This window comes from Salvelinus namaycush, chromosome 8, assembly GCF_016432855.1.
Source record: "Salvelinus namaycush isolate Seneca chromosome 8, SaNama_1.0, whole genome shotgun sequence".
NCBI classification, from domain to species: Eukaryota; Metazoa; Chordata; class Actinopteri; order Salmoniformes; family Salmonidae; genus Salvelinus; species Salvelinus namaycush.
Window position 1 is genome coordinate 37,549,505 of NC_052314.1, and position 26,220 is coordinate 37,575,724.

Consider the following 26,220-nt stretch of genomic DNA (forward strand, 5'->3'; position numbering starts at 1 on the left):
TTGAAACTTTGAAAGTGGCGAGCGAACGAACCCCTTTCCCGCCTGTGACAGACTTTGTGGCGTCGGGCGACCTCTCCTTACAATGTCTAACTTTTCTTGAAAGGTTCGTCTTGAGAATGGCGTTATAATTATATCCTCGACCAAATCGATATCTTCTCCTCCTTCCGCCATTGTGGGTTGAAAAAACAGCTTAGTAGTACGCAAATTAATTCGTTTATCAAATTCAGTTTCCTAGATCTGCATAGACCTGCCCATAGGACCTGCCTCTCAATATTGGTAATCCAATCAAAAGACGTGCATGCACTACGCCTGCTAGCTGGCTCCTGTGTAACACTGGGGCCAGCCAGCAGGCGTACAATAGCCAACTCTAAAGCTGATTGGTTGACACTAAATTTTCACTATAAGCTACAAGCGCCCGCACTGTTGATTCTGAAGGCCTGAGGGCAGATTTTAGACCCCTGGCAACACATGATGGCTGAATATGATTGGATAAAAGATCTAACATAAAGACCAGCCCTCCAAATCTCAACCTGGGGCTGGAAGCAGTGCAACCAAGAGGAAAGCTATGAAATGAAGAGTATAACTCTTACTCTGGGGAATAATTTAATACATATTTGTGGGAAAATATATTTAAAAAAAAAATTATATTCTGATGATGTTTAGGCCAGCAGAGAAGGCCTTGCAGGCCCTGACGGCCCACCACTGGATCATGAGCAGCACTCACCTCAACTTAGCTAACATTTATACAGTCTAATTGTAGTCAATCCAATATCCAAACTGAGATTCAGTGAAAAGAAAGAAGAAAAAAAAGAAAAAGAAAACAAATCGGACATTGATTGATTTATCAAGACGAGTCCCCACGCTTGTCTCAAAGCGGTGCAAAATGGAGCTGACCACACGCGGGTAGGCTATTGCTTCAAATCCCATTATAACAATTGGACGACTTTGGGTGTTTCAGTAATCAACCATTTGCATCAATTGCATTAGCCTACATTATTCCAATATCTTCGACATTCAGTGATAGATTCCCGCAGTAACCGTTGTGGTTAAGAAAACAGTGCATGTGGTGGGCTATGCGAAGAGACCGGTGAAGTGACACGCCTCGCAAACTTTAGAACTGCCTGGACGCTAGAAGTAATGGCCGCTGCCTAGCAACCATCCAGAGCTTAAGAGCGTAGTGTGTACCAATGCCGCCACAGCAACATTTCATACTAAACCGTAGGCAGAACTTTACAGCAATCATGACTAGGTCGGTTGGCGGAAATAAAAGATGAGGCTTTGTTGCCGGCAATACCTTTCATATATAAGAGAAAGTCGACAAAAAGTTGCCGGGATGATAAAGTTGTATTGGTTTGAAAGATGTATAAGGGATGACTTCCCCTGCAAACAATTACATACAGTACACACACACACACACACACACGCACAAACAGTGTTGTAGTGGAGGGTAACACCACTACATCACTGGGTACAAACACTTGCATGCACGCACACACAGCAACAGATTCATACCCATCTATCAGATGTCATGAATCAAAATGAAAAGCTATCATGCATGGATGCACATACAACCCAGTGAGGGGAATCGGTACTTCCCAAACAGCATTAGAGAAAAGACTAGGTCCAGGTAGTGATTGATCACAGTGCTGAGCCTTGAAGCCAGAGTTACAGGCAGTTTCACAGAGGCATGGGCACAGCCATACAGCTGGCCAAGACAACATTCCTCGGATGAGCGGACATTATGGCTCAAACTGTAGAGCTCCTCAGGTGGAACGAAACGTCCATGGTCAACAGAACCTCAACGCCCTCGATGGAACGTTCACAGCCAGTGGAATCATCTTTGGGTGACAGCCGTGTATATGAATGTACGAGTGTGTGTGTGTGTGTGTAAGTTAGACTGGTAGACTTACGTTGAGTCATTGTCCTTGTCTCCCTTTTCTTTCTTCCGTATCCCGAAGGCCTTCCTGGTACGCTTTTTCAATCCTGAGGAGAAACCAGAGGAGAGACACAGTTTAGTGTGTTAACAGATCAAACACATTCACACACACAGTCACACAATCAACAGGCATCAGCATCAAAGAGCAAAAGTCAGAAACTCCCAGCTGTGAGCCGTGTGTGTGTGTGTGTGTGTGTGTGTGTGTGTGTGTGTGTGTGTATGAGTGTGTGTGTGTGTTTATATCAAAACGTGTCTAGGTACTGTGGTCCCGTGTGGCTCAGTTGGTAGAGCATGGCGCTTGCAACGCCAGGGTTGTGGGTTCATTTCCGACGGGGGGACCAGGATGAATATGTATGAACTTTCCAATTTGTAAGTCGCTCTGGATAAGAGCGTCTGCTAAATGACTTAAATGTAAATGATGTAAATGTACTGTATGTGTGAACATATGAATGTTTGTGTATACACATAGTGCATGTGTGTGTGTGTGTGTCCGTATGTACAGTATGTGTGTGTCCATCTTTGTGTATTCATAGAGTTCGAGCCAGGTTAAGCTGTCCGGTGTTAGAACAGAGGCCCAGATCTATGGTCCGGTGGATCAAAGGTGAGCTTTTCATCTATTATTTAGTAGCAGAACATTCTGTGAAGGCCAACACTATCGCGCTGTGAAGGCTAATATTCGTTCACATCTCAAATGGTGCTCATGGCCAATGCATATGGATGCCTTTCTGTTGATCATCGATCTGTCAAGGCCCCCTCTGATACTGACACCACCATTAGTACCGAGTCTAAATTCGGACTCGACCCAGTCTAAATCAATACACTGGATCATCAACAGAAATAACTCATAGTATAGCCAATGAGTAGGGAGGAATCTGGCACCTACTTTGCCTATAATTTATCCTTACTTAATATTTTACAGAGTAAAACAGAGCATGGCTGATAAGATAATTGCATTCAAAGCAGAGAAACATTTCTCATTAAACACAAATCAAGAGTATTCTGCTTCAAGAGATATGTAACTTGCCGTGATACTAGACTATTAAAACACGAACTCAGAAGGGAAGCTAACTTTATTGCTCTCCATATTCAGTCCTCCGCAGACCAAAGAGACTGCAGCCGACTGAAATGACTTGGAACAGAATATTGAAGCAGTACAGCGACTGTTAAGATTACGTTCTAACAGCTCTAACAGAGACTGAAATTGGCATATATTTTTTGGGCCATATTAACTTTCCAATGTTCCATTCTTACCCAAAATGAAGGCCCAGTTATCTCCCTGCATTTCTGGTCCCAGTATTCAAGCCTTGTCATTCTCTCATGTCTCTCGGTCTGTCGTCTCACGCCTCCACAGTACCTCTCCAACTACAGTGTGACACGCACTGGTGGACCCAGAGCCTTGAAGTGTGTGTCTGCACGAAGCAGCCTTGAACGCACACACACACTGTATCTTTATCCCTAGCCTCTAGGCCAGTGCTTGAATTCAACACCAGTGGCTCAACTCATGAATTAAAAACAAATGCGATGGTTGACGAATGAAGAATCAACACAGCACGGGGAGGAGGAAGCCTATCTCCATGCAATCTCCTAAAGCACAGTCTAAACATGCCTCGTCTGTAGCATGCAAATGAAACTACCAGTCCAAGAGATACGCGACAAGAGTCAAAATATGCCGCTATGCACGTCTGTTTCTCTCTCTGTCTCTGCCTATATCAGTGCATACCTGTCCCTGTCTGTCTACAAGCGCTGTGAAGACCTGTCACTACCTACCTACCTGTCTCAGCTGCCTCTGTCCTTCTGGGTGTCTGTCAGTACCTGCCTTTGTCACAGCCTCTGTCCCCGCTGGATTTGTGGTTGCTTGTCACAGCCTATCCCTACATGGAACCAAAAATGGTTCTCCTGGGGACAGCCGAAGAACCATTTTGGAACCCTTTTTTCCCCCTAAGAGTGTAGTAGGCCTATGGGTAGTGGGTACCTGTCACTGCCTAACCCTGCCCTGACTAGGGTTTGCTTCTGTGGGTACCCGTCACAACCCAAATGAGAAATCGATCCGGACAGGCCTGCTATCATTGATCCTGCTAACATATTCCCCCCTGCATCCTCAGGGCTCAGCCACAGAACTATAATACCCTCAGAACTATAATACCCTGGAGCAGCGGAGCTGTACACACACACAGGACACACGCACAGGAAGCATAGTAAGTGTCACATATATAGTATCAGTGACTCACACACAGCAAGACCCCCACCACTGTAATAATGGCGCCGGAGAAGAAGGCAGACGTTTTACATGTCCCCAACCGATTTGTTTTTTTGTTTATTTGCGGTTTTTTGTAACTTATTTTAAAAAATATATATTTTACATAATGTTGCTGCTACCATCTCTTATGACCGAAAATAACTTTTGGACAGCAGGACTGCGATTACTCACCACGGACTGGCAGAATCCTTTTTTCCCTTGAACGAGTCTGACGAGCCCGGCGCGAACGATATACTGCTTTCTCAGGAATAGGCCCAGATCCCCGTGATTTGCGTGAAGAGGAGGCAGAGAAAAAAAGGCCAAAGGGCAGGCTGCCTTCTGAGAATTCGTAGGCGATCGAATAAACCCCCACTTCCTTCCATTCTGCAAGCAAACGTGCAATCTGGAGAATAAAATAGATGACCTACGAGCAAGATTAAACTACCAACGGAACATTCAAAACTGTAATATCGTATGCTTCATGGAGTCGTGGCTGAACGACGACACTATCAACATACAGCTGGCTGGTTATTCGCTGTACCGGCAGGACAGAACAGCGGCATCTGGTAAGACAAGACATGTATTTTTGTAAATAATAGCTGGTGCACGATATTTAAGGAAGTCTCGAGCTATTGCTCGCCTGAGATAGAGTATCTCATGATAACCTGTAGACCACACTATCTACCTAGAGAGTTTATCTGTATTTTTCGTAGCTGTTTACATACCACCACAGTCAAAGGCTGGCACTAAGACAGTATTGAATGAGCTGTATTCCGCCATAAGCAAACAAGAAAACGTTCTCCCAGAGGCGGCGCTCCTAGAAGTGGGGACTTTAATGCAGGGAAACTTAAATTACCAAATTTCTATAAGCATGTTAAACGTGCAACCAGTGGAAGAAAAAAAAACTCTGGACCACCTTTACTCCACACAGAGATGCATACAAAGCTCTCCCTCGCCCTACATTTGGCAAATCTGACCATAATTCTATCCTCCCGATTCCTGCTTACAAGCAAAAATTAAAGCAGGAAGCACTAGTGACTTGGTCAATAAAAAAGTGGTCAGATGAAGCAGATGCTAAGCTATAGGACTGTTTTGCTAGCACAGACTGGAATATAATCCGGGATTCCTCCAATGGCATTGAGGAGTACACCACATCAGTCATTGGCTTCATCAATAAGTGCATCGATGACATCGTCCCCACAGTGAATGTACGTACATACCCCAACCAGAAGCCATGGATTATAGGCAACATCCGCACTGAGCTAAAGGCTAGAGCTGCCACTTTCAAGGAGCGGGGCTCTAACCCGGAAGCTTATAAGAAATCCCGCTATGCCCTCCGACAAACCATCAGACAGGCAAAGCGCCAATACAGGACTAAGATCGAATCATACTACACCGGCTCTGATGCTCGTCGGATGTGGTAGGGCTTGCAAACCATTACAGACTACAAAGGGAAGCACAGCCGAGAGCTGCCCAGCGACACGAGGCTACCAGACGAGCTAAACTATGTCTATGCTCGCTTCGAGGCAAATGGCACTCAAACATGCGTGAGAGCACCAGCTGTTCCGGAAGACTGTGTGATCACGCTCTCCGCAGCTGATGTGAGTAAGACCTTTAAACAGGTCAACATTCACAAGGCCAGACGGATTACCAGGATGTGTACTGCGAGCATGCGCTGACCAACTGGCAAGTGTCTTCACTGACATTTTCAACCTTTCCCTGTCCGAGTCTGTAATATCAACATGTTTTAAGCAGACCACTATAGTCCCTGTTCCCAAGAACACTAAGGTAACCTGCCTAAATGATGACCGACCCGTAGCACTCACGTCTGTAGCCATGAAGTGCTTTGAAAGGCTGGTCATGGATCACATCAACACCATTATCCCAGAAACCCTAAACCCATTCTAATTTGCATACCGCCCCAACAGATCCACAGATCCACTCCACACTGCCCTTTCCCACCTGGACAAAAGGAACACCTATGTGAGAATGCTATTCATTGACTACAGCTCAGCGTTCAACACCATAGTGCCCTCAAAGCTCAACAATAAGCAAAGGACCCTGGGACTAAATAAGCAAAGGACCTCCCTCTGCAACTGGATCCTGGACTTCCTGACGGGCCGCCCCAGGTGGTAAGGGTAGGTAACAACACATCCGCCACACTGATCCTCAACACAGGGGCCCCTAAGGGGTGCGTGCTCAGCCCCCTCCTGTACTCCTTGTTCACTCATGACTGCACGGCCAGGCACGACTCCAACACCGTCATTAAGTTTGCAGATGACACAACAGAGGTAGGCCTGATCACCGATAACGACGAGACAGTCTATAGGGAGGAGGTCAGAGACCTGGCTGTGTGGTGCCAGGACAACAACTTCTCCCTCAACGTGATCAAGTCAAATAAGATAATTGTGGACTACAGGAAAAAGAGGATCGAGCATGCCCCCATTCTCATTGACGGGGCTGCAGTGGAGCAGGTTGAGAGCTTCAAGTTCCTTGGTGTCCAAATCACCAACAAACTAACATGGTCCAAGCACACCAAGACAGTCGTGAAGAGGGCACGACAAAACCTATTCCCCCCCATGAGACTGAAAAGATTTGGCATTGGTACTCAGATCCTCAAAAGGTTCTACAGCTGTACCACCGAGAGCATCCTGACTGGTTGCATCACTGCCTGGTATGGCAACTGCTCGGCCTCCGACCGCAAGGTACTACAGAGAGTAGTGTGTACGGCCCAGTATAACACCGTGGCCAAGCTTCCTGCCATCCAGGACCTCTATACCAGGTGGTGTCAGAGGAAGGCCCTAAAAATTGTCAAAGATTCCAGCCACCCTAGTCATACTGTTCTCTCTGCTACCGCACGGCAAGTGGTACCGGAGCGCCAAGTGAACAGCTTCTACCCCCAAGCTATAAGACTCCTGAACACCTAATCAAATGGCTACCCAGACTATTTTCATTTGCCCCCCCCCCTCTCTTTTACACCGCTGCATCTCTCTGTTGTTATCATCTATGCATAGTCACTTTAATAACTCTACCCACATGTACATATTACCTAACTAACCGGTGCCCCCGCACATTGACTCTGTAGCGGAACCCCCCCTGTATATAGTCTCACTATTGTTATTTTACTGCTGCCCTTTAATTACTTGTTACTTTTATTTCTTATCCGTATTTATTTATATATTTTTAAACTGCATTGTTGGTTATGGGCTCGTAAGTAAGCTTTTCACTGTAAGGTTACACCTGTTGTATTCGGCAGATGTGACTAATACAATTTGATTTGAACCGTAGAAATAACGACCACAACCACTTTGTTCTACTCTCTCTCTAAACGCATTTACTCGGTCATAACTCTATTTACTGCAATACGTGTTTACGCCATGTATCTACGCTCAAAGCAACAGAGTCTGCCAAAATGCAGTCCTCTGACATTGGGATTGACAACACATGAAGGCCTCCCTCCCCATGCGTAGGGGTTAATTAGTGGATATGAAAATAACAGAGTGCCTGGTTAGTGGATGCTATTTAATGACTTAATGGCTTCCGTACCAGAGCTAGCAGAAGTGCTAACGTCATTAGTGGTCTCTCTTAAAGACACAGTAATGTAATAGAAGGAAAGGCCACAGGAACTCCCAGACAATGAGAGAGCAGGAGCGCCACCTAACTATGGATGACATCTGGGCCAATGAGAGGGAGGAGAAAATACACTGCAAAGCAATCGTTTTTCTGAATTCCATTTTGATATCTTGTTATGCCGTCTTTTGATATATCTTCATCTAAGGTAGCTCTGTGTCTGTCAATCCCCCCACAAGTGTCTCCAAATCTTGAGATCTATTCCAAAACAAAACAACAAGTCTCACAACTAATCTTCCAAAGGTAATCAGGCCTTAGTTGAAATAGTTGAATGCAGGTTATCTTGGCTTTGACAGGTTGTTGCTAGTTTGCTGCCCTGGAAAATCTGCAGGCATAAAACAGACTAGAAATACAGGTAGCATAGAGAAGATTGAATCTCTCCAAGACTCCAACTGCACCTCCTGGGGCCACTGATAGTGATCTACAGTGCTACTCTACAATAGCTCTGTTATTGCTGTGCTTTACTAGATGTTTGTACCTTGGCTATCCTGTTAGTTCTTTGCTCGTTTCTGGCTTCATGCGTGTCTGGAGTGCATGGGGACACTAGTGTTGTGTGCCATTCTGTATTCTAAGCAACACAATGAGAGTGTTGTGGGCTTTTATGTATTTATGTCTCCCGTGTGTCTGGGTTTAACTGTAGTCTGGAGACATTGACTGTCTGATTCAGACCCTCCAAGGCAAGAAAGCTATGATTGAAAGCATACACACAGATGCACACACACACACACAAACTGTTCCACTCTCTTTCCCCCAAGCCGGGGACTGGGCCCATTCAGGGTGCTCTGCACTCTCTGAAACAGGGACAGTTTTTTTCTCTGAAGCAGGGTCTGTTTTACAAGCTGGTTTAAAGGGGGACAGCTGGGGAGGCTCTTTATCCACAGTGAACCAGATTCAGGCTGGCCGCCAGGAGGGCTCTCCACACAGACAGGCAGCAGTGAGGGGGAGACGGGTGCTCCTGTGCATACTGAGTCGTGAAGAATGGCACACACTGAGGAAGGAGAGAAACACAGGTGTCTGGTCACTCAAAGAGTGGCCATTCTAGGAAGGCGTGTGGTCGTTCAGGAACACTTATTCTTGGAAGGTGTGAGGTTATGGAGGTGTGGGCGGTCACTGGTTCCCAAAGAGACTATACTCAGGATCTTAAAAGCATGGTTCTTCAGGAAGGCGTATGGTAGTTCATAAAAGGGTGTTTTTGTGGTGAATCATACAGAAAAGGGAATAAGGGATACATAGAAGTGTGCGGTGATTCATACAGGTGTGGTACGATAAGTAGGACTGACCCCATTTAGTCGAATGGTCGATTGTTTGGTCGATAGGCTGTTGGTCGACCAAGATTTTTGGGGTCGAGTAGTTGCAAATATACATGTATTTTTCATGGCACAGGAGACACCTGTATGATTTAAGCCCGTCTCAGTGGACTTATTCATTGAGGAGGCCGCGGGGATGCCATGGTCCAAGAATAAGGGGAGTGTGGCTCTCTCTCTCTCTCTCTCTCCAGAATGCGCTCGCTCCCATCATTTTGTGTGCATTCATTGTTTCATAACTTAATTGTGTGCATTTCCAACAGACCCTGTGAGACAAATTCACCTTTCAGCAGGACAATAACTTAAAACACAAGGCCAAATGTAGACTGGAGTTGCTTACCAAGACGACATTGAATGCTTCTTAGTGGCCTAGTTACAATTTTGACTTACTGCCAAAGGTGATTCTAACATATACTGACTCAGGGGTGTGAATACTTATGCAAATGAGATGTTTCTGTATTTCCCTTTCAATACATTTGCAAAAAAAAAAAAAAAAAACATGTTTTCACTTTCTCATTATGGGGTATTGTGTGTAGATGTGTGAGATTTGGTAAAATATTTAATCCATTTTGAATTCAGTCTGTAACAACAAAATGTGGGAAAAGTCAAGGGGTGTGAATACTTTCTGGAATGCACTGTAGAAGTAGGCCTAGGCTACCTGGACCGTATGCAAATGTGGACCTGTAAACGTGCCCATTTGGGGTTGTCTGATAGTATTTCTAATTGTCTTAACTTACTATCAAATTTCTTAAAGATTAGTTCTACAATTTTCTAGACAGATGGCTCCTGTCACGTTAGAATGACACCATCTGACGAGAGACAATGGGGCTACGGTGTGAAACAGGCTTGTGGTATCTGAGTCAGAGTATGGGCTGGGGAAGGCCGGGGAGAGCTGGGTTATAGAGGCTGGCAGGGAGGTTTAAAATGGCTCCAGTGTTGGCATGAGTCATTCCTGTGAGGATGGAGGAGAGAGAGAGAGAGATGCAGCAGGAGACTGGCAGATACAGCTCTATGCACTAACAAATGTGCAGTCTCACACACACACACACACACACACACTCAAGTGACACACAGCCAAGTACGCAGGCACAACTGCACACACACAGCGATTCTCCATTTTGTGACCTGATGCCATGTCTGATGCCCTGCCGTGATTTAAAATGAGATCAAGAGACCTGCTGCTTCACCTGAACTCTCTCTTTAAAGATGACTAGAGCAGAGCAGGGGGCAGAGGAGAAAAGGATGAACATAGAGGAGTGAGAAGATTAGAGGAGGCAGAGTAGAAGAGGAAGATTAGACAGAGAGGCTGCCTTTGCACCTGTCTGTTCTTATTTTCAGAAGAAGACTGAAACCCAGAGACAGAAAGACAGAAAAACAGAGAGAGAGGGAAACAGAGAGACAGTGCGACTGAGAAACAGAGACAGAGAAACAGCAAGACAGAGAGAGAAATAGAGATAGAGAAACAGAGAGCGAGAAATAGAGAGAGGGAAACAGTGAGACAGGGAAACAGAGAGACAGGGAAAAGAAAAACACTGAAAGACATAACAGAGCCCTGGGCAGCAAGAGCCGACTCACTTGGACTGAGACACGAAAATGGCCGCCAAACTCAGGTCACCAGCCCTACTCACAGTGTGAGAGTGCACTAAGGCTGGCCTCTTACTGTATTGTCCAGGTGGCTGCACTGTCAGCTATGGACAGACACTCTTACTGTACACAAACACGTGTATGCACACACACACAAATTGAACTGTCACAGACATTGTGCATACACAATATATGGCACATTACACAGCTCTTGAACACACACAACGAAATGCAGCACCGGATTTGTCAGTTGCTGAACGGATGCACACACAGATTCTTAAGCTAATGACGTGCGACTGGACACTAAGGAAAGTGGGTCACGATGGGCAGATCCGACTGCACTAGCACACTGACAGTTGACATTGGACAAAAGGTGTCATGGAATTCCAGGATGGGAGAACCGTCCATCTGTACACCCACCTTCTTTCTCAGTCTGTAGTCTCTCTTTTTCTCTCTCCATCTTTCTTCTGGTTTTCCCCTAACAGCTGGGACTCATATCCCAAGGCTCCCTATTACATGCACCAAAGGCTGACATTTTCAGCAACATCTGCTTGTTCCATACACCGCTCAATGAGCAGCTTGTGTTGATCAGAACATGCCTCACTCTGACTATAATAACAATGACTGGTGTGTTTGCAGATACTGTACGTCATACTTTAGAAGACAGCTCAACACACATTATAAACCATCAGTTGCATTCCAGAATATGACGACGTTCAGAACTTGTATATTAGATTGAACTGACCGCTGGATGGGGTCTCTCTCTCTCTCTCTCTCTCTCTCTCTCTCTCTCTCTCTCTCTCTCTCTCTCTCTCTCTCTCTCTCTCTCTCTCTCTCTCTCTCTCTCTCTCTCTCTCTCTCTCTCTCTCTCTCTCTCTCTCTCTCTCTCTCTCTCTCTCTCTCTCTCTCTCTCTCTCTCTCTCTCTCCTCTCTCTCTCTCTCTCTCCTCTCTCTCTCTCTCTCTCTCTCTCTCTCTCTCTCTCAACAAATCGGTTGAACTAGAAGAGGAGACGGTACCAGTCTTATTTGGGCAGTTGTTCACGCTCACTGAGTAAACACAAAATGCTGTGCGCACCCCAAATGAGTCCCAGGGCCTACATCTATTCTTCACGGTAACCACCCGTGTCTAATACAGAGGGGAAACGAACCTGTTTTGACAGATGAATAACTCTGGAATCTCATTGCAAAAAGTTGTCAATATAATGAACAGGGTTAAACATTCATTAAAAATACAGTAAAAACAAACAAACGTAAACACATATTCATGAACAATATCCAAATACTTACAAGAATAGATTTTCTTTTGTTAAATGGTCAACTAAACGCGTGCCTGTGTACACCATACAAATAGCAACCGTAAGCTATGCCAAGTGCCCATTTCTCAGTAACAGCAGTAGGTGGAAGTACCGGTAGCGTAAAGATCAGCCAGCCAGCAGTATGAGCTCCGTGATACCTTTATGAGGTCTGCAAGCCTTTACAACATCAGTTCCAAACAAAGCGCCCATAAAGGACTCTACAGTGGGGAAACAGACACATTTTGTTACTCAACAAAATACATTGAAATTGCATATGAATTTCCCTGGCATGTTGTAACACACACACCGTCTGATAGACACACAGTGAGAAAGTGTGCCTGTCTCATTCCACACCTCTGACCTTATTGATCCTACACAGCCCTCAGAGGCGTCATGAAAGACAGACGGAGTATTCTTTGAGCGATAGAAGTAGTAGTTTAACCTTTCACTGAAAAGGCCCGATGATCAGAAAACAGACAACCCTTTGCTCTGAGAGAATAGAAGGGACAGACCATGTATAGCCCAAAATAGATTGCATCAGTAGTGCTTGCACATAGATTGCCCATCTCGTGCACCGGTAATAAAATCGATCCACCTGGTTAGTACATGTCTGAACATTACAGATTACATCCCCACCTGTACTGCTATTCACATGAGAGAGAGACAATGAAACATGTCTCCACGTCAAAGAGGCACTGTGGAGACAAGAGTAAAGGATAACTTCACCCGAGGGACCCACCACAACGTTGCAGTAACATAAAACAAATGTTAAAGAGAACATCAACTACTAGATGGGAACCTATGGGGGGGGGGGGGGGGGGGGGGGGGGGGGGGGGGGGGGGGGGGGGGGGGGGGGTCTGATTACTCATAGAAAAAGGCACTGTATGATAGCATTGGCCCGCGAATCATCGTTAGGAAGCATATTGGCAGAAAGCTTAAAACAGTAGGCGAGTGAACCGATTGATCTGCGACGAGAGCAATTAGTGTTTGACTCAGTCAGTAAGACAGAGGGGCGTTCGGTCGGTCCAGTGCCAGCTCCTAAACCAGGTGGGAGGAGAAGAAGAAGACGACTGGGAGGCCTGTGAAGGTCTGCTGTGGTCTGGGGCTGAGCGGAGCAATTCACACACCCACACTGACAACAACAAACACAAAAACATACTTGACCTGTACTTGACCGTAGTTTTAGAATGTGACGCAAAAAGGCGGTTTGTTGCTCCATTTAGCCAATATTCATGTCTGTAAAGGTAAGGTGGTTTGGTGCCTGGATCATACCGGAGTGCTCTGTGCGAGTGAATAGAATAGGCAGCCGCCTTCAATCTTCTTGTCAATTTCACTTTCTATTCCAGATCAAAAGGGCTCGGACCAAATCATGTTGAACAGGCTGAATAACATTAACAGGTTAAATGATATGACATACTTTATTGTCCCTGAAGGAAAAATGGTACTTGGACAATAGAGAGTGCTGCTGCTTGTACATAAATACATAGAATCAATTGACACAACATACACATACAATTTGAACCCCCCCCCCCCCCCCCCCCCCCCCCCCCCCCCCCCCCACACACTTAAAGTTAATCAGATCATGTCAGGCAAGGCTGTGACTAGGTGCCAGTTCCACATGATGAAGGCTAATACACAGCTCTGATACTATATTCCTGCTAAAAGCCTCACACACAAGAATACGAATCAACTCAACTCATGTCCAGCTCTAAAGTTAAATGTGAAAACAATTTAAATGCAGAGAAGATGATGAAACGTTGTACTATTCTTGTGGACAACAATGTAGTCAAGTCCTCAAGTCAGCATGATGATTTTAAAACTCAGAAAACCACTCTGGTTCATTTAGGTAAAAGCTTCATCAGAAGGGTAGCAGGTAGCCTAGAGGTTAAGAGCGAAGGGCCAGTAATCAAAAGGTTGCTGGCTCGAATCCCCATGGCAACTAGGTGAGAGAAGAAAAAAAATCTGCCAATGTGCTATTGAACAAGGCACTTAACCCTAATTGCTCCTGTAAGTCGCCTGCTAAATTTAAAAAAAAAATGTATTTTTTATTAAAAATTAAAAATCGGTGGAACGCTCATTGTCGTGGAAATAACGTCAAGCAATACAGTGTTTACAAAGCTAAGTATGGATATTTGCCACGATGCCAGGGAAGAGGAGGATGCAAGAGCTTACAGTGGAGTCAACCATAACCAGAGGAAACAAAGACGATGTGAGTTGGATCAGTCTGATATGACCCTTCTTCTCTGGCACACCTCCTAAACCTGCATAGCATATTTCTAAATATGGGAAGCTACCAGAGGCACAGTTCAGGACCTGTACAAAATATTGTAAGAAAGCATATGGTTCAATTGAGCTTTGCCCGCTTTTGAATGTGAAAAGGTGAAGGAGTTCACTTCAAACTAAACTGCCTTTTTGAATGCAGTTACTCCACATCCCGGATCGCAATTTAACCCTTGACCCAGTAGCTATCCATGGTGCCTAACCAAGGTTAGAGGATTTATATATCTTCCTGGTCCTGCGAGTGGCTGTGTCCTTCCACTGGCTTTCTATGTGATGTGTTCGTCACCTGAATGCCAAATCCTCTCAGGGCTTGCCAACGCGCAGACCAGCCAATCACTTAAATGGCTTCACCCCCATATCCTCCATATAGTGACAGCACGTATGAATCATAACTGCAGTGTGATGACTGATGATCCATATCCCTCTGCTATTGTTTTAGGCAGTGTGGAAATATGATTTATTTAATGGAGGGAAAATTTGTCATAGACTAGTCTGATTAGTATGTGGATGATTTGGTGGGCGCTGAGCTTTTTCAAAGGAAACAGCAGATGGTATCTCTATCTCCCTCCCTCCCTCCTTCCCTCACTTGGTCTGCATCTGCGTCCAAGTGTTTAGTTGATGGTGGGGCTGAGCGTTTGTGAAAGTGTATCATGGGGGTTCATGGTGTGTGTGTGCTAGGGATGTGACAAATGGGGAAAAGCAATGGACATTCTGACATTTTATATCTAACAACACACACAGGGAGAGAATGTCCCTGATGCCATCAAAGGGATGCTGACAAAAAGGGGGGATAGATAACTCTACCTACATGTACATACTACCTCAACTAACCGGTGCCCCCGCACATCAACTCTGAATCGGTACTCCCCCTGTATATAGTCTCCCTACTGGTATTTTAGTGCTGCTCTTTAATTACTTGTTACTCTTATTCTTATCCGTATTTTTTTGAAACTGCATTGTTGGTTAGGGGCTCGTAAGTAAGCATTTCACTGTAAGGTCCACAGCTGTTGTATTCGGCGCATGTGACAAATCAAATTTGAAGTCATTAGTATCCATCACCACAGATGGCACTCCAGCCATGATAGGAAGAGAGAGAGGGGGCTGGTTGCACGTTTGAAAGAGGATCACCATGATATGACATCATACCACTGCATCATCCATCAATCTGTCCGGTGTGCCAGTCTGGGAAAAGAGTATTCCGAGGTCATGACAACGATGTGCCAGTCTGGGAAAAGAGTATTCCGAGGTCATGACAACGATGTGCCAGTCTGGGAAAAGAGTATTCCGAGGTCATGACAACGATGTGCCAGTCTGGGAAAAGAGTATTCCGAGGTCATGACAACGATGTGCCAGTCTGGGAAAAGAGTATTCCGAGGTCATGACAACGATGTGCCAGTCTGGGAAAAGAGTATTCCGAGGTCATGACAACGATGATGAAACGGATCAACTTTTTCAGAGCAACATCATCCCTACAACACCGGCTGCTACGAGGGATTCTGACAGAGGCCAATGGCAGTTTTCTTTCTACCACAGAACAATGTCAGAGGGCTCAGCAAAGGCAGGGTTTTGGAATGCTTGTGGGATAAATCGGGAGGAAGTCAAAACTTTCTTATCAGAGCAAAAGAGTGACAAGGCAACTCAGTTCTCAGAGTTTTGGGAAGATGAGAAGATGGAAACAGTTGGATTTTTGACAGACATTACATCAGACCTTAATCAACTGAATGTTAATCTGCAGGGACGGTTCAACACAGTGTGTGATATGATAACAGCAGTCCGGGCTTTCCAAAATACATTTTTGCTTTTCAAGAATGATCTCCAGGGAGAACTTGTCCACTTTCCCAATCTTCTGGTGCAAACGCAGGGAGACAAAGACATTCCCAGCCATGTTGATTTCATCCAGAAGCTGATGGATAACTTCAAGGCTCACTTTGATGACTTGTTGGGGGAAAAAACTGATGCTGCTCATCCAGAAAACCTTCTTGCTCACAAATGTGACAAAGCAGTCAGAAGAAGCAAAACAAATCTTCAAAATGGGTAGATGTTACATCACTGCAAATGGAGTTGATTGAGCTGCAAGAAAATGTGGCTTTGAAGGAGCAGGCTGGTGATTTTGACCCTGTCACTTTCTGGGTAAAGATGGTGCCTGCAGCTGATTCTCAGGAAACTAGCACGATACAACCTGACCATGTTTGGCTCCACATACAGCTGTGAATCCGCCTTCTCCACTATGAACTTCATTCAAAACAAATACCGCACCAGGCTCACCTTCGAACACCTGCACCAGTGTCCCAGAGTTGCTCTCACACCATTTGTGCCAAAGTTCAAAGCATTGGCAGAAGACAAAACGTGTAATTACTCTCATTAATGCAAGGGCAAGGCACAGAGTGACTTACACATGAATATTGCATGGCATAGACAACTATGCAACCACTTTTGTTTTTCAGCAATGTTGATGCAATCATGCACATATTTACATTCAAAAGAAAGTTGCAATTCATTCAAATGTGTCCTATTGTCTCATTTCATGTACATTTTATATAACAACACGTTTCCTAAGTTGTAGACGACTATGTTTGTTACTATCCTGTACCACAGCGCCAATAAAGGATGATATCCATCCGGACCTTGGCCACCTACGAAATATGTGTCACTGGACCTTATCAAATAGTAGTTGAGTACCCCTGCAATAGAGCATATTTTGGATGAGACGGTACGGGCTGTTCGCAGCATGAATGCACCGCCGTCCAATCTGCAGCAACTGCATGATGCCATCGTGTCAGCATGGACCAACGTCCCTGTGGAACTTCTCCGAACGCCTTGCAGAATGCCAAAAATGGCAGGCTGTTCTGGAGGCAAAGGGTGGTCCGACCCGGTACTAAATGGGTGTACCTAATAAACTGGCCGGTATATATCCACATTACGAGGTTGGAATAATACTGTGAAAACTATGATACTGTTTTTTTGTGTAAGAGCTGTTTGAAAAGACAGCCTGAAATTTCCACCTGTTTTGGTGGGATGGAGTTTTGGCCTTCCATGATGCGGTAAACTAGCTCAAGTTTCAAATTGTATTAGTCATATGTACAGAATACAAATAGTATATACTGTCCGCTAAAATTCTTACTTGCAGGTTCCTTCTTAATAATGCAACAACATTTTTGCACAAGTGTAATACAGGAAGGCACAATGTACAGTACAATATTTATTACACATGTATCAGGGAAGGGGGGATTGGGGGGCAAGTGTTTAAATTGTGCAGCAATAGCAATATTTAATAAGAGCCTGGTAGGAACAGTTGTGATGTGCGTGTAGCATGAATGTGTGTGTGTGTGTGTGTGTGTGTGTGTGTGTGTGTGTGTGTGTGTGTGTGTGTGTGTTGATGTGTGCATGTCTGTGTGAGTGTGTGCATGAGTGAATGCATCTGTGCTAAGATGCGGAGAGTCAGCACAGGTGGTCAGTCCAGTTCAAGTGTTCAGCAGTCTGATGGCTTGTAGATAGAAACAGTCCCTGAACCTGTTGGTATTAGACATCATGCTCTGATACAGTCTGCCTGACAGTAAGGGAGTGAACAGCTTGTGGCTGTGGTGTCCTTGATGATGCTACAGTACTTCCTCAAGGCACACCTAACCTTTTCAAGCGTGAGTTCCAAATATCTCTAACCGTCGCCCCTGTGTGAGTTTTTTCATGCGCGTGATGTCAGCATGCTCTCACTGTTCCAAAATCTGATTGTTACGCAACAGGACAGTTACCCGCGCTGCGCTCAAACCAAGGCACGTTGCCTGCTAATTATCAATAGGCTGTGTTTCAACTTGTCAATTCCAAAATATTTCTAACAACAGTTTGAATTGAGGTGTGTTCCACCTCCTCATTAATTTGCATAATAAGTAGCCCATTTCACTCATGCGGACAATTTATGTTTGAGGCTTTACTGAGCAGACAAACTTCTCTCTTCAACTTGAGCCCAAGCACTTCCTGAGTGCTTCCCCAGATCAAGGATGAAGACATTGCGCATCTCTAGTCAGAATAGAACTTGCACAAACTGACATTCCCCATCACATTATCTGGCTGGCGCCCGCATTGCCTTTCTGTTTGTTTGTCTTACAATTTGGACATGTGTGTGTTCCTATCAAAAGTAGGTGGCTTATTTTCTGTATATCGTGTTGTCGTTCTGTCAGACCAAAGATGTTATAACAAGGGACAGTTCACTCGACTGACTTATGGTGCTTTCAAGACAACGGTGAACTCGGACAAATACCAGGGAAAATCATGACATCAATCATCTCCAGGTCGGAAAGTCAGAGCTCTAGAAAGAGGCCCAAGTTCCCGAGTTGGAATTCCGAATTGGATGACCATCCAGTTCCCAGTTGTCTTGAATGCAGAACCAGATTCTAACTTTGGTACCTCAGGGTTGCCAGCTCAGACCCCACTTTCCAGGGGGTTTATTTTTATTTAGCGCATAACCTTCTCTTGTGTTCCCCCCCCCCCCCCCCCCCCATTTATTGATGAATCCCCCATCATAGTAGTATTTCCTGCATCATATCCCCCCCACGATACCTTCCCCCATTTCTACCCCCCATGGACTTGAAAACCCCCCAAAATGAACCTCCCCCACAAACCCCAATAGAAGGGTTTCATCCCTGTTTAGCTTTTGCACTACAGTGGGGTATGTCTGTTTGAAGTGAAAACACATATTATACACGTGGTTGACCATTTCAACACACAAATGTTTCTTAAAAAGAGTAGAAGAGAAGTAGTTAATTGAAAGACTATCATGCATGTTGTTGATGTTAATTCTGTATGTGCAGTTAAGGGAAAGGTGTCCTGCTTTGTTTTGAGCCAGCTGCAGTCTTTCTTTGCTGCACCTGACCATATTAGCGGACAGTAATCAAGATGGGACAAGACCAGAGCCTGAACAACTGGTACAGTTTATCTTTGTGTCAAAAACGCTTTACATATTTTTATAAACAGACATAACTCTCCCCATATTTACAACAACTTTGTCAATATGACTTGACCATGATAATTGACCATCCAATGTTCCTCTTAGGAGTTCAACTTGTTCAATAGTCACACCCTTCATGCACAAATCCAGTTGAGGTTTAGGTCTAAGAGAATGTTTTGAACCAAATACAATGCTTTTGATTTTAGTTGTATTTAAGACCAGTTTATTGTTAATTACCCATTCTGACACCAACTCCTTGCCAAGAGTCTCAGTGAGCTCACTGGCTGTAGGTGCTGATGTGTAGAGTGTGCAATCAGCATACATAGTCATTTGAACTTCTTGAAAGACAAGTGGCATATCATTTGTAAAAACAGAGAAGAGTAACGGCCCAAGTCAACTCCCTGAGGGATACCACACTGTACATATCTGATGTTAGGGAAGCTTCCATTGAAGAATACTCTGAGTTCTATTGGATAACTAACTCTCCAACCATGTGACGGCAGGTGACGTAAAGCAATAATAATTTGTTATTGAAAAAAATAACTTATGATCAATAAAATTAAATGCTGCACAGAAATCTAACAATACAGCGCCAACTATCATCTTATTATCCTTATATTATCTTTTAGACAATCATCAGTCATCTGAGTCAGTGCAGTACAAGTTCCCTATGAGTGCCCTTCCCTATATGCATGCTGAAAGTCAGTAGTTAACTTGATCTTTAAAGAATTGCATTGTATTTGTTCAAACACAGTTCTCTCCATCAGTTTACTAAGAACAGGCAGCAAATTGACTGTTGTTCTCAATACTAAGCTGAGCACCCTCTATTGACACACATGATCAGAGCTCACAGCACATCCTCGACTTTCTGGAGAGAGACCACTTCAGACCGGATCAAAATCAGATCCAGACAAGGAGATTTTTAGGGGATGGACTAACAAGAGAAAGAACTGTCCAGCAAACCAACAAGCTGTTTGTGGTGTGCTGTCCTGGACATGTACGCAACTGCTGACCAGCAAGGTTAGGAGAGAGAAGAGGTTAGGAGGAGATATGAAAAAGACAAAAAGAGTGAAAAATATGGTAGATAGAGGAAGAACAAGCTTTCACATCAGTCATCAGCCTCCACACACACCGCTGCCCTCTACCTCAGCACGGCTCGACCAATCACATCACTCGCAGCTGCCTTGCGAGACGTTCTATTGGTAGAACAGAACACAAGAGAGAGAGAGACTCCATAAGAACAGTATGCTGAGACACATTGTGGCTGGCTTTTGGCTCTGTGTCCTTGTTCAGATGAAACATAATGGAGGAGCAGCTATTGCGAATCAGTAGCTGAGATGAATCAGGGTCATGTTCACATCTAAGCTCCCTGAGGAACAGGAAATTACACTGTTTGCAAAAACAATTAGTAGAATCAGGACACAGCGAGGGAGACGCGTCCTGACAGAGCAGAGCCTCACTACGCTGAGGAGACACAGGGATGTGACAGCATACGGCAGCGTTTTAAAATGGACGGATCAACAAGGAAACGACTCCATCTTTAAAGATGAGGTTATTTCCTCTCCTCTCTGTCACTATCCCTCAATTCAATTTCTTTCCCCTCCTCGCTCTCCTTCAATCTCTTCTTCCCCTTACTATGCGTCCCTCCCTGCCTCTCTCCAGTGTCTCCCCTGTATTCATTTAAATCATTGGCACCACTCCCCAAAATATTATTAAAAATATATATATTTACAGTACCAGTCAAAAGTTTGGACACAATCATTTAAGTGTTTTTCTTCATATTTTTTTTTTTTTTTTTTTTTTTTTACAATTTTCTAATAGTGAAGACATCAAAACCATGAAATAACACATATGGAATCATGTAGTAACCAAAAAAGTGTAAAACAAATACAAATATATTTGTGATTCTTCAAAGTAGCCACACACTTTGCCTTGATGACAGCTTTGCACACCCTTGGCATTCTCTCAACCAGATTCATGAGGTAGTCACCTGGAATGCATTTTAATTAACAGGTGTGCCTTGTTAAAAGTTCATTTGTGGAATTTCTTTCCTTCTTAATAACTTCTTGTCAATAGGGGGGCGCCATTTCGACTTTATAAAAATTTGTTCCCAAATTAAACTGCCTCGTACTCAATTCTTGCTCGTACAATATGCATATTATTATTACTATTGGATAGAAAACACTCTCTAGTTTCTAAAACCGTTTGAATTATTTCTCTGAGTGAAACAGAACTCATTCTGCAGCACACTTCCTGTCAAGGAGTGAGATTTCTGAAATCGAGGTCTCTGTTTTAGGGTCAGTTTATAAATTCCCATGTAAGCTATGGGGCTACATGCACTGCATACGCCTTCCTCTAGATGTCAGTAAGCGGTGAGAATTTGAATGGAGTGGATTGCACCATCTGGGGCACTATAAAAGCCCGTGGAACGGAAGGTCCGACCTTTTCAACGGGTCGCCTGGCGCAGGAGGGACATCACAATGGCGTCCTGAAAAGCTTTCGTTTTAGCAGTTCTATATCTCCGGCTCTGATTTAATTTGATTTTTGTCTTAAAAACTTCATAAGGTAGTTAATTTAAACCGACTTATAGCAGTTTATATCAGTTTATTGCGATTTTCTGGAATTTCTTTGTGACGCGCTATCACGAGTTGGACACCTTTCCGGCACATAGCTAGCGATAGCTGCTATTTCTACAGGAGAAGAGGACATCTTTCAACCAAAAGACGATTGTTCTGGAGAAAGGACACCTTGCCCAAGATTCTGATGGAAGCTCGTCAAATAGTAAGAAGTCTTTATGCTGTTAATTCGTATTTATGTTGACAAATGTTAAACAATAATTCCGCCATGAATTTCGGTGCGGTCTCGCTTTAGCGCATGCTGTATGCGCAGTAACGTTAATTTTAAAAATCTAATACAGCGATTGCATTAAGAACTAATTTATCTTTCATTTGCTGTCCAACCTGTATTTTTTAGTCAAGTTTATGATTAGTTATCGATTAGAATAGGTGCCTTTCCCAAGATTTCGCCTGACATTTTCTTTGCAGCTTGGCTACTTTTCTCATTGTATAACCACGATTTGTGCCGCTAAATATGCACATTTTCGAACAAACTCTATATGTATTGTGTAATATGATGTTATAGGACTGTCATCTGAAGAATTCTGAGCAGGTCAGTGAAAAAATTAATATCTTTTGCTGGGTTATACGTTATCGCTATTTTTGGCTTGAATCAATGCTGTTGTGTGGTTTGTTATTGTGGTAAGCTAATATAATGCTATATTGTGTTTTCGCTGTAAAACACTTAAAAAATCTGAAATATTGGCTGGATTCACAAGATGTTTGTCTTTCATTTGCTGTACGCTGTGTATTTTTCAGAAATGTTTTATGATGACTATTTAGGTAATTCACGTTGCTCTCTGTAGTTATTCTAGTCGCTTTGGTGAGAGTTGTGATGGTGGCTGCAATGGTAAACTATGATTTATACCTGAAATATGCACATTTTTCTAACAAAACATATGCTATACAATAAATATGTTATCAGACTGTCATCTGATGAAGTTGTTTCTTGGTTAGTGGCTATTTATATCTTTATTTGGTCGAATTTGTGATAGCTACTGATGCAGTAAAAAAATGGTGGAGTAAAAAAAGTGGTGTCTTTTGCTAACGTGGTTAGCTAATAGATTTACATATTGTGTCTTCCCTGTAAAACATTTTAAAAATCAGAAATGATGGCTGGATTCACAAGATGTGTATCTTTCATCTGGTGTCTTGGACTTGTGATTTAATGATATTTAGATGCTAGTATTTACTTGTGACGCTATGCTAGGCTATGCTAGTCAGCTTTTTTACTGATGGGGGTGCTCCCGGATCCGGGTTTGGGAGGAATTAGAGGTTAACGCGTTTGAGCCAATCAGTTGCGTTATGATAAGGTAGGGGTGGTATAGAGAAGATAGTGTAACGAGTGAGCTGAGAGTCGGGAAGCAAGTTCAACGAGTGAGTGTTTTAATAAAAAAAATAAACAATGAACACAAAACACAAACGCACCGACAAGAAAAAAAGAGTCAATAACACCTGCGGAAAGAACCAAGGGGAGTGACGGATATAGGGAAGATAATCAAGGAGGTGATGGAGTCCAGGTGAGTGTCATGAGGCGCCGGTGCGCGAGACGATGGTGACAGGTGCGCGGGATAATCAGCAGCCTGATGACCTAGAGGCAGGAGAGGGAGTATACGTGACAGATAGCCCTATTTGGTAAAAGACCAAGCTCATATTATGGCAAGAACAGCTCAAGTAAGCAAAGAGAAACAACAGTCCATCATTACCTTAATACATGAAGGTAAGTCAATGGCGAAAATTTCAAGAACTTTTAAAGTTTCTTCAAGTGCAGTCACAAAAACCATCAAGCGCTATGATGAAACTGGCTCTCATTAGGACTGCCACAGGAAAGGAAGACCCAGAGTTACCTCTGCTGCAGAGGATAAGTTCATTAGAGTTAACTGCACCTCAGATTGCAGCCCAAATAAATGCTTCACAGTGTTCAAGTAACAGACACATCTCGGAACAGTTGATGTTGAGGAGACTGCGTGAATCAGGACTTCATGGTCAAATTGCTGCAAAGAAACCACAACTTAAGGACACCAATAAGAAGAAGTGACTTGCTTGGGCCAAGAAACACAAGCAATGGACCATAGACCTGGTGGAAATCTGTCCTTTTGTCTTAATGAGTCCAAATTTGTGATTTGAATCGCTGTGTCATTGTGAGACGCTGAGTAGGTGAACGGATGATCTCCGCATGTGTAGTTCCCACCGTGAAGCACGGAGGAGGTGGTGTGTGGGTGCTTGGCTGATGACACTGTCAGTGATTTATTTAGAATTCAAGGCACACTTAACCAGCATGGCTAACACAGCATTCTAAAGCGACACGCCATCCCATCTGGTTTGCACTAAATGGGACTATCAGTTGTTTTTCAACAGGACAATGAGCCAACACACCTCCAGGCTGTGTAAGGGCTATTTGACCAAGAAGGAGAGTGATGGTGCTGCATCAGATGACCTGGCCTCCACAATCACCCGACCACAACTCAATTGAGATGGTTTGGGAGGAGTTGGACCTCAGAGTGAAAGAAAAGCAGCAAACAAGTGCTCAGCATATGTGGGAACTCCTTCAAGAGTGTTGGAAAAGCATTCCAGGTGAAGCTGGTTGACAATGCAACATGTAAAGTGTTAGTCGCATGTTTCATAAGCCCAATTTTTTTTCTTCTTCCATATGCACAATAAGCTTATTTCTCTCCAATTAAGTGCACAAATTTGTTTACATCCCTGTTAGTGCAAATTTATCCATTGCCAAGATAATCAAACCACCTGACAGGTGTGGTATTTCAAGAAGCTGATTAAACATCATGATCATTACACAGGTGCACCTTGTGCTGGGGACAATAAATGGCCAATCTAAAATGTGCAGTTTGTCACAACACAACTCCACAGATGTCTCAAGTTTTGAGGGAGTGTGCAATTGGCATTATGACTACAGGAATGTCCACCAGAGCTGATGCCAGAGAATTTAATGTTCATTTCTCTACTAGAAGCCACCTCCAAGGTTATAGTAGAATTTGGCAATACGTCCAACTGGCCACACAACTGCAGACCATGTGTAACCACGCCAACCCAGGACCTCCACATCCGGCTTCCTCACCTGCGGGATTGTCTGAGACCAGCCACCTGGACAGCTGATGAAACTGTGGGTATGCATGCACACTTCTGATGGCCACTGGCACGCTGGAGAAGTGTGCTCTTCACGGATGAATCCCGGTTTCAACTGAACCGGGCAGATGGTAGACACCATGTATTGGGTTGTGTGGGCGAGCGGTTCGCTGATGTCAACGCTGTGAACAGATTGCCCCATGGTGGAGGTGAGGTTATGGTATGGGCAGGCATAAGCTACGGACAACAAACACAATTGCATTTTATCGATGGCAATTTGAATAAACAGAGATACCGTGACGAGATCCTGAGGCCCATTGTCTTGCCATTCATCTGCCGCCATCCCCTCGTGTTTCAGCATTATAATGCACAGCCCCATGTCACAAGGATCTTTACACAATTCCTGGAAGCTGAAAATGAACTAGTTCTTCCACGGCCTGCATACTTACCAGACATGCTCTGGGTCAATGTGTACTACAGCGTGATCCAGTTCTCACCAATATCCAGCAACTTCACACAGCTATTGAAGAGGAGTGGGACAACATTCCACAGGCCACAATCAACAGCCTGATCAACTCTATGCGAAGGAGATGTGTCGCGCTGCATGAGGTAAATGGTGGTCACACCAGACATGGACTGGTTTTTCTGATCCACGTGCCTATTTGTTTTTAAAAGATATGTGACCAACAGATGCATATCTCTATTCCCAGTCATGTGAATTTCATAGATAAAGGCCTAATGAATTTATTGCAATTGACCGGTTTCCTTATATGAACCGTAACACAGTAAAATCTTTTAAATTGTTGCATGTGCGTTTTTTGTTCAGTATATATGGATACACACACACACACACTGTACAAAACATTAGGAATACCTGCTCTTTCCATGACAGACTGAACAGTTGAATCCAGGTGAAAGCTATGATCCCATATTAATGTCACTTGTTAAATCTACTTCAAAACAGTGTAGATGAAGGGGAGGAGACACGTTAAAGAAGGATTTTTAAGCCTTGAGACAATTGAGACATGGATTGTGTATGTGTGCCATTCAGAGGGTGAATGGGCAAAACAAAATATTTACTGTAAGTGTCATTGAACAGGGTATGGTAGTAGGTGCCAGGTTTAAGTGTCAAGAACTGCAAATGTAAGAACTGTAAATGTAAGAACTGCAACGGTGGTGGGTTTTTCACACTCAACAGTTTCCAGTGTGTATCAAGAACGATCCACCACCCAAAGGACATCCAGCCAACTTGACACAACTGTGGGAAGCATTGGAGTCAACAAGAGCCAGCATCCCCTTCGAACACTTTTGACACCT

At 44.0% G+C, this 26,220-nt stretch overlaps 1 protein-coding gene across 1 annotated transcript in view; it reads right to left on the minus strand.

The window, feature by feature from the left end:
• Positions 1-26,220, minus strand: part of LOC120052115 (SH3-containing GRB2-like protein 3-interacting protein 1) — a 79,409-nt gene that overhangs the window by 33,181 nt on the left and 20,008 nt on the right. The window contains exon 2 of the mRNA XM_038998963.1: positions 1,911-1,983. Coding sequence (XP_038854891.1) covers positions 1,911-1,983 — 73 coding nt within the window. The remainder of the gene's footprint in view (positions 1-1,910; positions 1,984-26,220) is intronic.